The sequence below is a fragment of the Esox lucius genome, chromosome 20 (assembly GCF_011004845.1).
Source record: "Esox lucius isolate fEsoLuc1 chromosome 20, fEsoLuc1.pri, whole genome shotgun sequence".
Taxonomy (NCBI): Eukaryota; Metazoa; Chordata; class Actinopteri; order Esociformes; family Esocidae; genus Esox; species Esox lucius.
The window spans coordinates 23,843,242-23,855,464 of record NC_047588.1 but is presented as its reverse complement, the minus strand read 5'-3'; the positions used below and the strand labels follow the sequence as shown (position 1 = coordinate 23,855,464).

At 39.1% G+C, this 12,223-nt stretch overlaps 2 protein-coding genes across 5 annotated transcripts in view; one reads left to right on the top strand and one right to left on the bottom strand.

Annotated features, from left to right (window-relative positions):
• Positions 1-861: 861 nt before the first annotated feature.
• Positions 862-3,659, bottom strand: LOC105019131 (B-cell receptor CD22-like). 2 transcript variants are annotated; one of them, XM_020041147.2, is made up of 6 exons: positions 3,501-3,659; positions 3,045-3,422; positions 2,292-2,555; positions 1,737-2,006; positions 1,448-1,547; positions 862-1,299 (listed from the first exon to the last, which is right to left on the bottom strand). In XM_020041147.2, the coding sequence occupies exons 1-6, from the start codon at positions 3,559-3,561 to the stop codon at positions 1,233-1,235; spliced, it is 1,140 nt and encodes a 379-aa protein (XP_019896706.2). In that variant the 5' UTR covers positions 3,562-3,659; the 3' UTR covers positions 862-1,232. The 2 variants fall into 2 exon arrangements, with proteins under 2 accessions (XP_019896706.2, XP_019896707.2); XM_020041148.2 differs by having other exon boundaries at positions 3,045-3,397; positions 3,501-3,657.
• Positions 3,660-5,326: 1,667 nt separating this feature from the next.
• The window catches only part of hpn (hepsin), a 28,333-nt gene continuing 21,436 nt past the window's right edge, over positions 5,327-12,223 (top strand). The window contains exons 1-3 of one of the 3 annotated variants that reach the window (XM_034288692.1): positions 5,327-5,550; positions 5,672-5,694; positions 6,326-6,451. In XM_034288692.1, the coding sequence (XP_034144583.1) occupies positions 6,433-6,451 (19 nt within the window). In that variant the 5' untranslated portion in view covers positions 5,327-5,550; positions 5,672-5,694; positions 6,326-6,432. Of the gene's footprint in view, positions 5,695-6,325; positions 6,452-12,223 lie in introns of all 3 variants that reach the window. The other 2 variants (XM_029115489.2, XM_029115490.2) reach the window with 2 other exon arrangements.

The following is a 12,223-nucleotide window of genomic DNA, read 5'->3' as shown; positions in this document are numbered from 1 at the left end:
TTTATCCTTTCATGTGGATGTCCAAAATATCCCCAAAAGCTACAAGACAAATAATTCATCAGGTAATTGTCAAACCAAACATAACAACAAACCATCTCAGGTTACTCTGCATGTTGTAACCATAAGAACAACACTGAAGTGAAATGGCATTCATGGGAGGGTTGGTAGGATGTAGTCTCTGCTGTCAAAAAAGAAGCAAACTGCTGTCTTAACTTTGCCACAGACTGGAACTGGAAAAACCTGAAGCTTTCTGGAAGTCCATTCTCTGGAAAGATGAGTCCAAATTTGACCTTTTTGTCACAATCAAAACCGCTATGTTTGGCAAAAACCCAACAATGCCGACCACCTAAAGCACCTTCTCAACATTCAGACATGGTTGACTGAACATCATCAAGAGAACTGTGAGTTCATTGTTCACTATGAGAGAATCGAATGTCAGGAAATCAGTCAAGGAGGTAAAGCTGGGCCAAAAACTGTTCTTCCAACAAGACATCGACCAAAAGAATTCAAGCAAATCTCCCAAAGGGCTCAGGAGAAATAACATTTGACAAGTCAAAGTCCTGATCTAAATTCAATCGAGATGCTGTGGTAGGACCTGAAGCAGGTAGTACACCCCACAAATCTCACTCAATCGGGTGACTTCTGTGCAAAATGACTGTGCAAACTGACTGTGCAAACTGACTGTGCAAAATGTCCCTCAAAAAAAGATGTCAGAGACTGATTAGTGGCTGTGGTAGACATAAACTCCAAGTAATTGCCACAAATGGAGGTTGCACAAACTAAAGAATAGGGGGTTTACATGGATTTGCACACATTAATTATTACATTTTTGTTAAAAAAAAAATAAACAATGAAAACATATAATTTGAATATCTTTATTACACATTTTTATTTGCCCTTGTTTTTTACGGGTTTATTTTAATATTTTAATAACCATCCCTGTAAGGTTCTTGTAATAGCACTGTATGGACAGATGAGTGCCTTCCCATACCATGACCAATCAGTTAAATATGACACAGATGGACTCCAGTCAAGTTGTAGAAACATCTCAAGGATGATCAATGGAAACAGGATTGGGATTGAAAATGGGATTGAAAGAGTTGAATTGAGACTTTTGTGCAACTGTGTGGCTGGAAACTAGGCACTTCCCCACCGTTCATTCAGTTTCCATCAATTGTAGCCAATGCAGCTGTCTCATCCATATGCATGTTATGGTCGTCCTTGATGTATCATTATGATAAAGGCAGTGAAATGGTGGTCTCTGAGAGACTCAATGCTTGATGACTCGATGCACGTTTCCTATGTGGGAACATTGTTGTGGATCAAATCTTGTTTATAAATAATCTTAGGAGTAAAGGAGTAAAATAATATACAGCACAAATCAGTACATAAAGTGACAACCGATCACTTTCATTCACATTTTCAATAGATTTCTAACTTCACTCACATCCTTATGCAAGCCAGTGTTATTATGAAGATCAGTGTGAGAGCAACAGGGATCCCGACTGTCACCAACCTCCTCCACAGAGAAGAAGTCTTGCCATTTGCTGTGCAGAGAGGAAGCTACTGTGAAATCTGCAAGCCATGGATAACTGCACAATGGTATACATGCTGTCATTTATTTAAATGTCATATTCACAATAAGACAAATATTTTAATTGACAATCTTGATCTTACAACAGAGGCTATTTGAAGGACACATGCTGTATGCTGTCAATGCATCACCTTGTACCTACCATTTACCACAGTGATTGTTACATTACCACTGTGTGATCCATGCTTATTTACCACCACACAGCAGTACTGTCCACTGTCCTCAGGACGAATGCTAGCAATGCTGTAACTCCTTCCTGACCCTCTCAATGATGTTTGGAATTCTGTCCTGTGAAGCCAGGTGTAGCTCTCCACTAGGGGGTGGGCATCACTGTTGCATGACAGAGTCACAGAGCTGCCCAACACTACCTCTCCAAGAGGATAGACTGACACAGATGTGTTTCTTGGAGCATCTGAAGGCAGAATGGTGTGTGTATTTAGTTGTAGTGTATACCACATTTAATTAAACTGGATTAGAACATACTCCCATCACACAAATAAATAATACATTGAAAACAGTAAACATCCAATAACCATGAGTGAACCATTGAAAAACAAGAGTTAAATATGATGAAATGCATGAAAGATTGTTATATGGAAAGGTTCTGAAAATAGAAAGGATTGTCCAGTATAAATATAGACACGTTTTACTGTGTACTTATGTGCATACATGCGTGTTTGTATTTACGAGGACTTACATTGGACATTAATATACATTGTAGAGGAGTTAAATGACCCATCCGTGGTTAGAGCCTCACAATAGTAGTTTCCACTCTCTGTTGTGCTGATATTGACAATGGTCCATATCTGTCCCTTGTGAACAGCCTTGGAGCGTCCAGTCCTATACCAGGTGTAGCTCTCTACTGGGAGTCGGGTGGTACAGCAGCAGGATAACAACACTGTCCTGCCACTAACAACCTCACCAGAAGGACTGACTGACACAGCTACTTCACTGGAATTATCTGGAAGTTATTAAAACATGTTGTAAGTAATAACAATGTCACCATCACTCAGAGAGATTACCAGTGAATATATATATATATATTTTATTTGGAAATAGGCAAAACCTGTGGAAGTTTTAGAAAACTATAAAAGTATCTCGGAATCATGTGGTCATACTGAAAAGAGGAAACAATGGCTCCTCTCTCTAGAGTGACTCATAAATTATAGTGACATTATGTCTGTGGAACCTTAGAGGCTTGTGATCTGGTCTTATATCAGTGCAGACTGGAGCTGACTACATATTAAATTGCTCTCCTATTCATAGGAGTCAAATTGTTGTAGTTTAAATGTATAATAACCTTGAATGCTGACTGTTGTGAAAATGCTTTTGTTTCTAAGGTACTTGTTTCTCAAACTTTCGGTTACTTCAACATACATTAGTAACAGATTATTTACAGAAGAGTATATATGATGCATGGCTAGGTGCACTAGAAGTACTGTGGTCTTACCTGCAACAAGCAGGGTAACTCCAATCTGTTCAGGTGGTTTCTCCACAGGATGGTTCGTGATAAAGTAGAACATGTATTTCCCATTATCAGACATCCTCAAATCAGAGATCCTCAGAGAGCAGTTCCTGGTTCCTTCTTTTCCCAAATACTCCACCCTGCCTTGGTATGCTAGCTCAGGAAGGATTCCTTGGCTGTGGTATACATACCTCGGGGTGATGCAGCGGCTCTGGTCCCGACACCACATTTCAGACAGTACCCTGTAAGGCTCAGGGAAGTTATAGGAACAGGGGAGGACCACAGAGGAGCCAGCGTCGGCACACACCGGGGCAGAGGGTACACGCACAGCCCAGTCACTGGATAGGACAGACACACGGCAGTCTGGGATAAGGAGAGAATTACCCTGAATGTGTGTTCAGTATGACGATAATTATGAGCATGATGTCATGTCCGTCTTACCTTGCAGTATAAGTAAGACCATCAGCCCCACCCAGACAGTTTTTAGTTGTCCCAAAGCCATATCTGATGCTTCTTCAATCGTTCAGACATTTTATGACTTTACATCCGCAGTGAAGACCTTAACTGTGTCTTTCTTTCAGTCTGTACACTTCTCCTTTTCTTATCCAGGAACTGTTCAAAATAAGTTCAAAACAAAAAAAAAGCCATGGATTTGTTTTTTACTTTCTTGATGCAGGCTTTTTTATTCATGCTAAAACATAAAGTTAACATACAACCCAGTTTCCAAAAAAGTTGGGATGCTGCATAAAATGCTAATAAAAACAGAATGCGATGATGTACAAATCATTTGTCAATATATTACAAAGACAACAAATCAAGTGTTGAATCTGAGAAATGTTATTGTTTTTGGAAAAATACATGCCCATTTTGAATTTGATGCCAGCAGCATGTTTCAAAAAAGTTGGAACAAGGGCATGTTTTGCATCTCCTCTTCTTTTAACAACACTCTGTAAGCGTTTGGAAACTGAGACGACCAATTGCTGAAAGTGGAACGTTGTCCCATTCTTGCTTGATAGAGGATTGCAGTTGGTCAACAGCCTCCTTTATTTGTCATTTCATAATGCACCAAAGGTTTTCAAAAGGGGACAGGTCGGGAACTATCTACAGGGGCATGCTGTTGTAATACGTGCAGAATATGGTTTGGCTTTGTCCTGCTGAAATAAGCTAGGCCTTCCCTGAAAAAGACATTGTCTGGATGGCAGCATATGTTGCTCCAAAAGCTAGAAATATTTTGTTCCCCATTAATGGTGCTTTCACAGTTTTGCAAGTCACCCATGCTATGTACACTAATACACCCCCATACCATCACAGATGTTGGCTTTTGTACTGTACGCTGATTACAAGCCAGATGGTCCTTCACCTCTATAGCCCAGAAGATGTGGCTTCCATCATTATTCTCCAAAATAATTTCACATTTTGTTTAATTAGACCACAGGACAGCTCGCCTCAGTCCATCTAAAATGAGCTCTGGCCCAGAGAAGGGGCTGGCGTTTCTGGATGTTATTTATGTATAGTTTCTTTTTTGCATGGTGGAGTTTTACCTTTCATTTGTGGATGCTGCTACGTATTATGTTAATAGACAATGGTTTTCGGAAATGTTCCTGAAACCATGCAGTGATGTCCACTACACCATCGTTTCTGTTTTTAATGCATTGCCGCCTGAGGACCTGAAAATCACGGCCATCCAATATTGGTTTTAGTCCTTGTCCTTTCTTACAGCGATAACTCCAGTTTCCCTGAGTCTTTTAATGAAATTATGTATTGTAGATGATGAGATCCCCAAAATCTTTGCAATCTAACGTTGCAATACGCTATTCTTGAATTGTGGCACTATTCAGTCTTTCACAGAGTGATGAACCCCTACCCATCCTCACTTCTGACAGGCCCATCCTCTCTGGAATTAATCTTTTCATATCATGTTACTGACCTCTTGCCAATTGACATAATTAGTTGTGTATTATTCCACAAGGTTTAGTTTTTTAGCATTACACAACTTTTCTAGTGTTTTGGTGCCTCTGTCCCAGCTTTTTTAAAACATCAAAATGTTGCAAAGAAGCTATCCTGTACTGACCACATGTCGCCAAAAAACACTTGCTTTTAAACTGGAATTCCTTAGCTATATGAGGGATGAAGTGATTCTGCTGCTAATACAGTACAAAAAAAGTACACATCCATCTTAAAATGTGAGCCTTATAAGAAATGGCCTTGAAGTCTAGTCTTGTGCTCTGATCTGGAGGTGCCATTTGACCTTGTCATGACGTCAACAGTGTAGGCAACTTTTTTGCATCAGGCTATGAGCACAAGCGGGTATTGAAGAAGTGCTGCTGAACGGACTTGTTTTTATTTTACTTTTTTAAACAACTTTGGATAATTATTGAAACGGTTTTTCTGTTAAAAATATATATTATTTTCAAATGTCAACGGAGAACAGTTGGTAACGCTTTCTTTTGGTTGCCTGTAGTCAAACGACCACCTGTTGACGAAAATTAAGGTTTGTAGCCTACTAGGAATGTTCGTTGTGGAGTTTACAGCCTGTTTTTACCTCTACCCTGGAGGGAACAGCGAACCTGTCGAGTAATTGTAAATTCATTTTTATCACACTTATCAAGCAGTTATACACCAGTGCGAAAGAGAGGTGAGTGCGTTGAGAAATTGGAGTAACTGAACAAAATACGATGTTGGAACACTGAGTTGTCTATTGAAAATACATATGCGAAAAAACATGAATTCACATTCTATCTATACTGAATTGGATGTTATCTACCTAGTATACCTAGGACGTAGTGGAAGAAATCCATTTTTCTGGATTATAATTAAAATATTCATAATGGGTTTAATACTGAACCAATCCTATACATTTATTTTTGGGCTTTTCTTGTATGGTTTCGTAGGAACCAATCATGTGAAATGTCTACTAGACCCCCCTTATATTAATAGGAAATAAGAAAAGGATAGGTGCAATTCATGATAGAGAAAGGGGATTTTTCTTTATGGATTCATTGAAATGCTTAACATTTACAGGGAAAACCACATAATAATCAATTTCTGTGATACATCTAAGAATAGGCCCAATAACTGTCAATACATTTTTATTACAATGGTATTCCATAGAAAAATATATAATTTCCCCTTTAGCCTGGACTATTAGTCATTTGTGCTCAAAACAACTCACTTTGCCCTTTGGTTTATTTAACTTGTTTAACCCACCTCTGCCCAGTCTAACAATTAATTAACATTCACTTTTCTATGCTATCTTAATTATTCAGGCTGAATATAATTCTGAGGGCCAAGTTGGGCATCACAGAAGCTGGGAAAGGAGAGCCACTCTGAAATTTCATTACTACTTTTAATTTTCTACTTTGAGTGGGAATAAATGACTGAGAAGAAGAAGGGTGAGTGTACCACAAACATCCAGACATTGTGCTTGCCACAGTTTTCTCCCTCTATACTTGACATCAGACATTTGAAGACCTGTGTTAAAGATTAATAGAATTGGGCACTACTACCTGTTGGTTCTGTTAGTCTACAATCTTTTGTTGAGTTTGTGATCTAGATTAGGAATCTTTAAATATGAAACATCATTCACTTAAAGTTTTTAAATAACAGTGATACTATATTCAATGGTCTTATATTCTGTTTATCAAAATAACTTTTGTGTATTTATTATCTATAATAACAGGAACATTATCTCCTGGGCATGACTCATTTCCTTCTCCATTGACACTCTGATAATCCTTACTTAACCAAGTTGGTTCAAGCATTCACTTTTACTTTTGCTACTGGAATTCTGAACTGTTTTCTTAACTTGTTGCAGAATATAAACTTTATCTAAGAACTCTCCATATTAATGAAATTGTAATGGGGTTGGGAAAACAATATATCCTCTCAGGGCCGTGTACAGAATTTTCAAAGGGACTGGGCCAAAATGACAAAAAAGGGTCTCCTTGGATATATGCAGGCAGCGGAACGGACATTGGGTACCCTGTGCCTGTCGGCTTCCTCATGATTGTCAGCATCCGAGATGTGCGTTACGCAGATGGACAACGCATGTCTGTCTGAGTGAATGACGTGTGTCCCTCAGAAAGGATGCAGGCACCGATAACTGATGGGCAGAATGGGCACTTGTTGAGTCTGAGGGGAAAGGGCAGGGGCTCAAGTCCCCTGGGGTCTATATGTGCATGTGCCCAGATTCCTCTGATTCTGTTCATGGAATGACATAAGGGCCCAGATGTATCTTCCTTGGAAGGACATCAACATAGTTAATTGTTTTTAGTATTGTCATATTTTACTGCTTATAATTGCAGTTTGTTATCTGATTATTTCAATATCAAGATTCAATTTGTGGTCTGAGAATATTGCTATACCTATACCTGTAACTACTGATTAATTAGTTTGTGACAATGACAATGGTACAGTTACCTTAACTGAACATATTATTTAGACTACAGTTATACGGTTGGCTTTTTACTATGTATTAGCGCTGGGCGATGTGGCAAAAAAAATCTCACTTTTTTTCATATAATTCTATATCAGAAAATACCACCACATACACAGGGCTCTAGACTGGCGGTTTTAAGAGGAGCTCATGTGCTCCTAAGATGAAAAATATTGGCACATGCAGATACATTTAGGAGCACAGTTCAGTCGTTGAGGGAGAGATTGAAATTGTTAATAACAATTATTGAGGACAACAGAGAGCTGAAAACATACCCTACATAAATATGTATGCTAGGATCTCCAACCTTTGCAGGTATGAGAGCTATTTTTTTAAACTATTTTACCTGTTATGAGCCACCCTTTTTGCTTTCAACTAGGCACAATCTTCTCTCCCCTGCAACTTCTCCCTAGGTCTTTATAATACTAGAGAAACAACTGCATAACATTTCCTTAAACATTCCTACTGTAGGCATATAAACTGCTCTAGATGGGGCACTTTAAATTCAGTTTAGCCTCAAATTTTCCAAATTCCCTTAGGGTTTTTTATTTTTTTATTTATATCTACTGATATTACAGATACTCAAAGTTAAAAAACAAAAAAATTACATTTGAATTAAAAAAATGTAGGTGTGGAGAATTATCTTTGTTTAGTGTAATTGTCCTTAAAGGGGACAATTACACCGTAGCACAAATGCTTACAGTACCAATTAATAATGTTAGCAATGATACATTTCTGTCATAGAAACAAGGTTTCCTAAACAAATTTGAATTTCACAGTAGAATCTGCTTCCTCTTTTGGTCTGTCCATGAAATACCACCAATTCCAGAATTCAAAGTGAACGTAGATACCACCTCCCCAATTAAATAGCAAATTAAATATTTAGAAGATGAAAAAAACATGTTTAAACTATAGATATATTTCAAACATCAATGCTGATCATGCCCAGGTTCTGTGCCTGTCTGTAGTAATTTCAAGCCAATGCAGAAAAATGCTCTTTCGCGTTTTGTTTGCTTGGTGCCACTGCCAGTAACTATAAAAGATCTCACTGGAAAACACCACGTTACAAAACATATCAACAAACAATTACATTAACACATATTTACCAGTAGAAATGACAGTTTCCTGCTTTTGACAAGCTAATTCTTTAACTTCGTGGTTACTTGACAAAAACGTGAACATACAGTACGTAAACACATGTTTACCAGAGGAAAAAGCTAAGAATTCATGCTTTCACAACTCTCCACTAAATCTGGTTGTTCTGTGCAGGACGCCAACATTTGCTGCAATAAAAGCAAAGTAACCATATTTAAAAAGAGTAGACATTGTACAAGAGATTGCTAACGACAGATCTTAATGTTCATTTCCACTGCCTCAGTATGAAAGAGGCAAGATTCAAATCACTTGGCGTTTGAACTAAACATATGTAAAAAGCAATGTGGTCTCAGCGGAATACGTAATATATTATACATAAACCTGTGACAATTTTGTATGATATGTTACGTTACTTTAGGTTACATTACAATGTGCTACCAAAACGTATAATACATTACCAATGCTACTAAGTATCACAGCAGTGGGGTTAAGGTTTGGGTAATGGTTACAAAAAAATTCAGCGGATGGGTGGAAATATTGTTTCGTTACCTAGCGTAATATATCTTACGAATTCGGATGTCAAAGATTTACATAAAATACACTGCTCAAAAAAATTAAAGGAACACCAAAATCACACATTGGGTCTTGATGAATGAAACATTAAATATCAAAATCTTTACTGTAAATTGTGTAATTCGTTGAGAACAAAATGACGTAACAACAGTCAATGTAAACCAAAACCACCAACTGATTGAGGGCTGGATTCAAACTCACACCAAAAATCAGAAAGTAAACAATTGAATTCACAGGCTGTTCCAACTTGTGAGTATTTCATCACGGCAACTCATAATGTGACTCAGTTGCGTGTATGTCCCCCACATGCTTGTATGCACTCCTAATGAGATGCCGCATGGTGTCCTAGGGGATCCCCTCCCAGACCTGGATTAGGGCATCAGTGAGCTCCTGGACAGTCTGTGGTGCTACATGGTGGTGTTGGATGCATCGATACATAAAATCCCAGGGGTTCTCAACTGGATTCAGGTCTGGGGAATGTGAGGGCCAGTCAATGGCATCAACACCATCATCCAGGAACTGCCTACACACTCTGGCCACATGGGGCCTGGCATTGTCCAGGGAGGAGGATCCCAGGGACCAATGCACCAGTGTAAGGTCTGACAATGACACTGAGGATTTCATCCCGGTACCTAACAGCAGTCTGGGTACCGTTGGCTAGCATGTGGAGGTCTGTGCAACCCTTCAAGGATATGCCTCACCTGACCATCACTGACCCATCGCCAAACCGGTCATGCTGGATGATGTTGCTGGCAGCATAACATTCACCACGGCTCCAGACTCTTTGAAATCTGTCAAATGTGCTCACTGTGAACCTGCTCTCATCTTTGAAGAGAACGGAGCGCCAATGGTTACCTACCAATTCTTGTGTTCTCTGGTGAATGTCAATCGAGCTGTATGGTGCTGGGCTGTGAACACAGGTCCCACTAGAGGTTGTCGGACCCTTATGCCTTCCTTATGGAGTCTGTTTCTGACAGTTTTTTCAGAAACATGCACACCAGTAGCCCACTGGAGGTAATTTTGTAGGGCTCTGGCAGTGCTCCTCCTGTTTCTCCTCGCACAAAAGAGCTGATTCCGGTCCTTCTGCTGGGTTGAGGCCCTTCTGTGGCCCTGTCCAGCTCTCCTCATGTAATGGCCCGTCTACTGTTATCTCCTCCATGCTCTTGCGACTTTACTGGGAGACACAGCAAACCTACTTGCAATTGTACGTATGGATGTGCCATCCTGGAGGAGCTGGACTGCCTGTGCAAGCTGAATGGGCTGCAGGTACCGCTCATGCTACCAGTAGTGACAAGGACACTTGCAAAATGCAAAACTAGAGAAGTATCATTCAGTAAGGATAAGGAGAGAGCAATTGTCTGTAGCCACCACCTGCAAAACCATTCCCTTTTTGGGGGTTGTCTTGCTGTTGCCTGTCCAGTGCACCTGTTGTCACTTTTATTTGCACCAAAACAGGTGACATTGATTAACAATCACTTAAGCTTCCTAACTGGACAGATTGATACCCTGAAGTTTAATTGACTTGGTGTTATACTGTAATGATTACATGTTCCCTTAGTTATTTTGAGCTGTGTAGTTAACATACGCCCACGAGACAAGGCAGCGAAAAAGACTAGGCTATACTATTGTTATATTTAGCTACAGTGTACAAAAACAAACATTAACGCACATTTAGAGATAGCTAAGAAGTACCATTTGTAGTAATAAATGTTCAGTCAGTAGCTTGAATAACAGCAAAGTAGCTGTATTCCTGTTTATTAACACGTTATGTAGTATAATGCTGGACACAGATCAATAGTTAATTCCACAGTCACGGTTTTATTATAATCAAGGCTCAAATCATTTGCTTTTATAACGACAGTAACTAACCATATGTAAAAATAAATGCTATACATTTTACAGTATAGTAGATTACCAACCACATACCCCAATACTTATCTTCATAATCTAGTTAAAATAAACAATACATTCCCACTGTCTGTTTAACAAGAAGCATGGCAAAAATCACTATATGTAACTTAAATATTTACCACATTGGTCTTGTTAAACTGCTGTACTCCGTATGTGTTTAGTAAATACATTTTTCATTCGGTGTTGAAACCATTTCACCAGACAAATAAAACCAGAAAAGGAACCAGGCAAGCTTAGTTCAGCCGGCCTGCAATTAAAAGTGATAAATGTTGTTGCCCTTCAAACCAAGGTCTCCCACATGAGTGGCTGTGTCTTTAACCACTACACCACAGTGCTATACGTTCGCCAGTTTCGGTATAGCATCTTGACATTAGATCATTTTGTTGCACGTTAACATCACGCAAATTTGAATATTTCACTAGACACCATTAAGCATAGTTTTAAACTGATTCATGTTTCTTATTAAGCTTACCTTATTACGTTTACAAATACCATCTATGAAATGTATGTGTTTTGCCACTGTCCGTTGCTAGTATCTAACTTACTACTTGGACTACTTAGTCATAAGGTTTGAGCAATTTCTAGCGAGATTGAATAGATTGAATTCATTTGTGAATGACATTGATACAATAACTATCAATATAGGTTACGATAACGGACTTTGTCGTCAAGTGAAAAGATGAGAGAATCGTGGAAAACCCTATTTTTTCACTACCCAAAAATAATGCAGGGATGCATATTTGAAAATGCACCAGAAATATTTGCAATTTTAACAGGTTTATTTTTTGACTTACTGTAACGTAGCAACTGAAGGTTTGTTGCCAGCGAAGTTTTTGTCTATCCTGACCCAAAAAGCATGCACGGATGCGTACTTCAAAAATCCACCAGAAATAATCGCAATATAACCGTGAAGAGTTTTATTTTAGGCTTACTATAACACAGCTACTGGAGGTTGTATCCAGCAAAGTTTTTATCTATCCGAAAAAAATCCATCCATCCATCTTCTTCCGCTTATCCGGGGCCAGGTCACGGGGGCAGCAGTCTAAGCAGAGATGCCCAGACTTCCCTCTCCCTAGACACTTCCTCCAGCTCTTCCGGGGGGACACCGAGGCATTCCCAGGCAGCCGGGACATAGTCCCTCCAGCGTGTC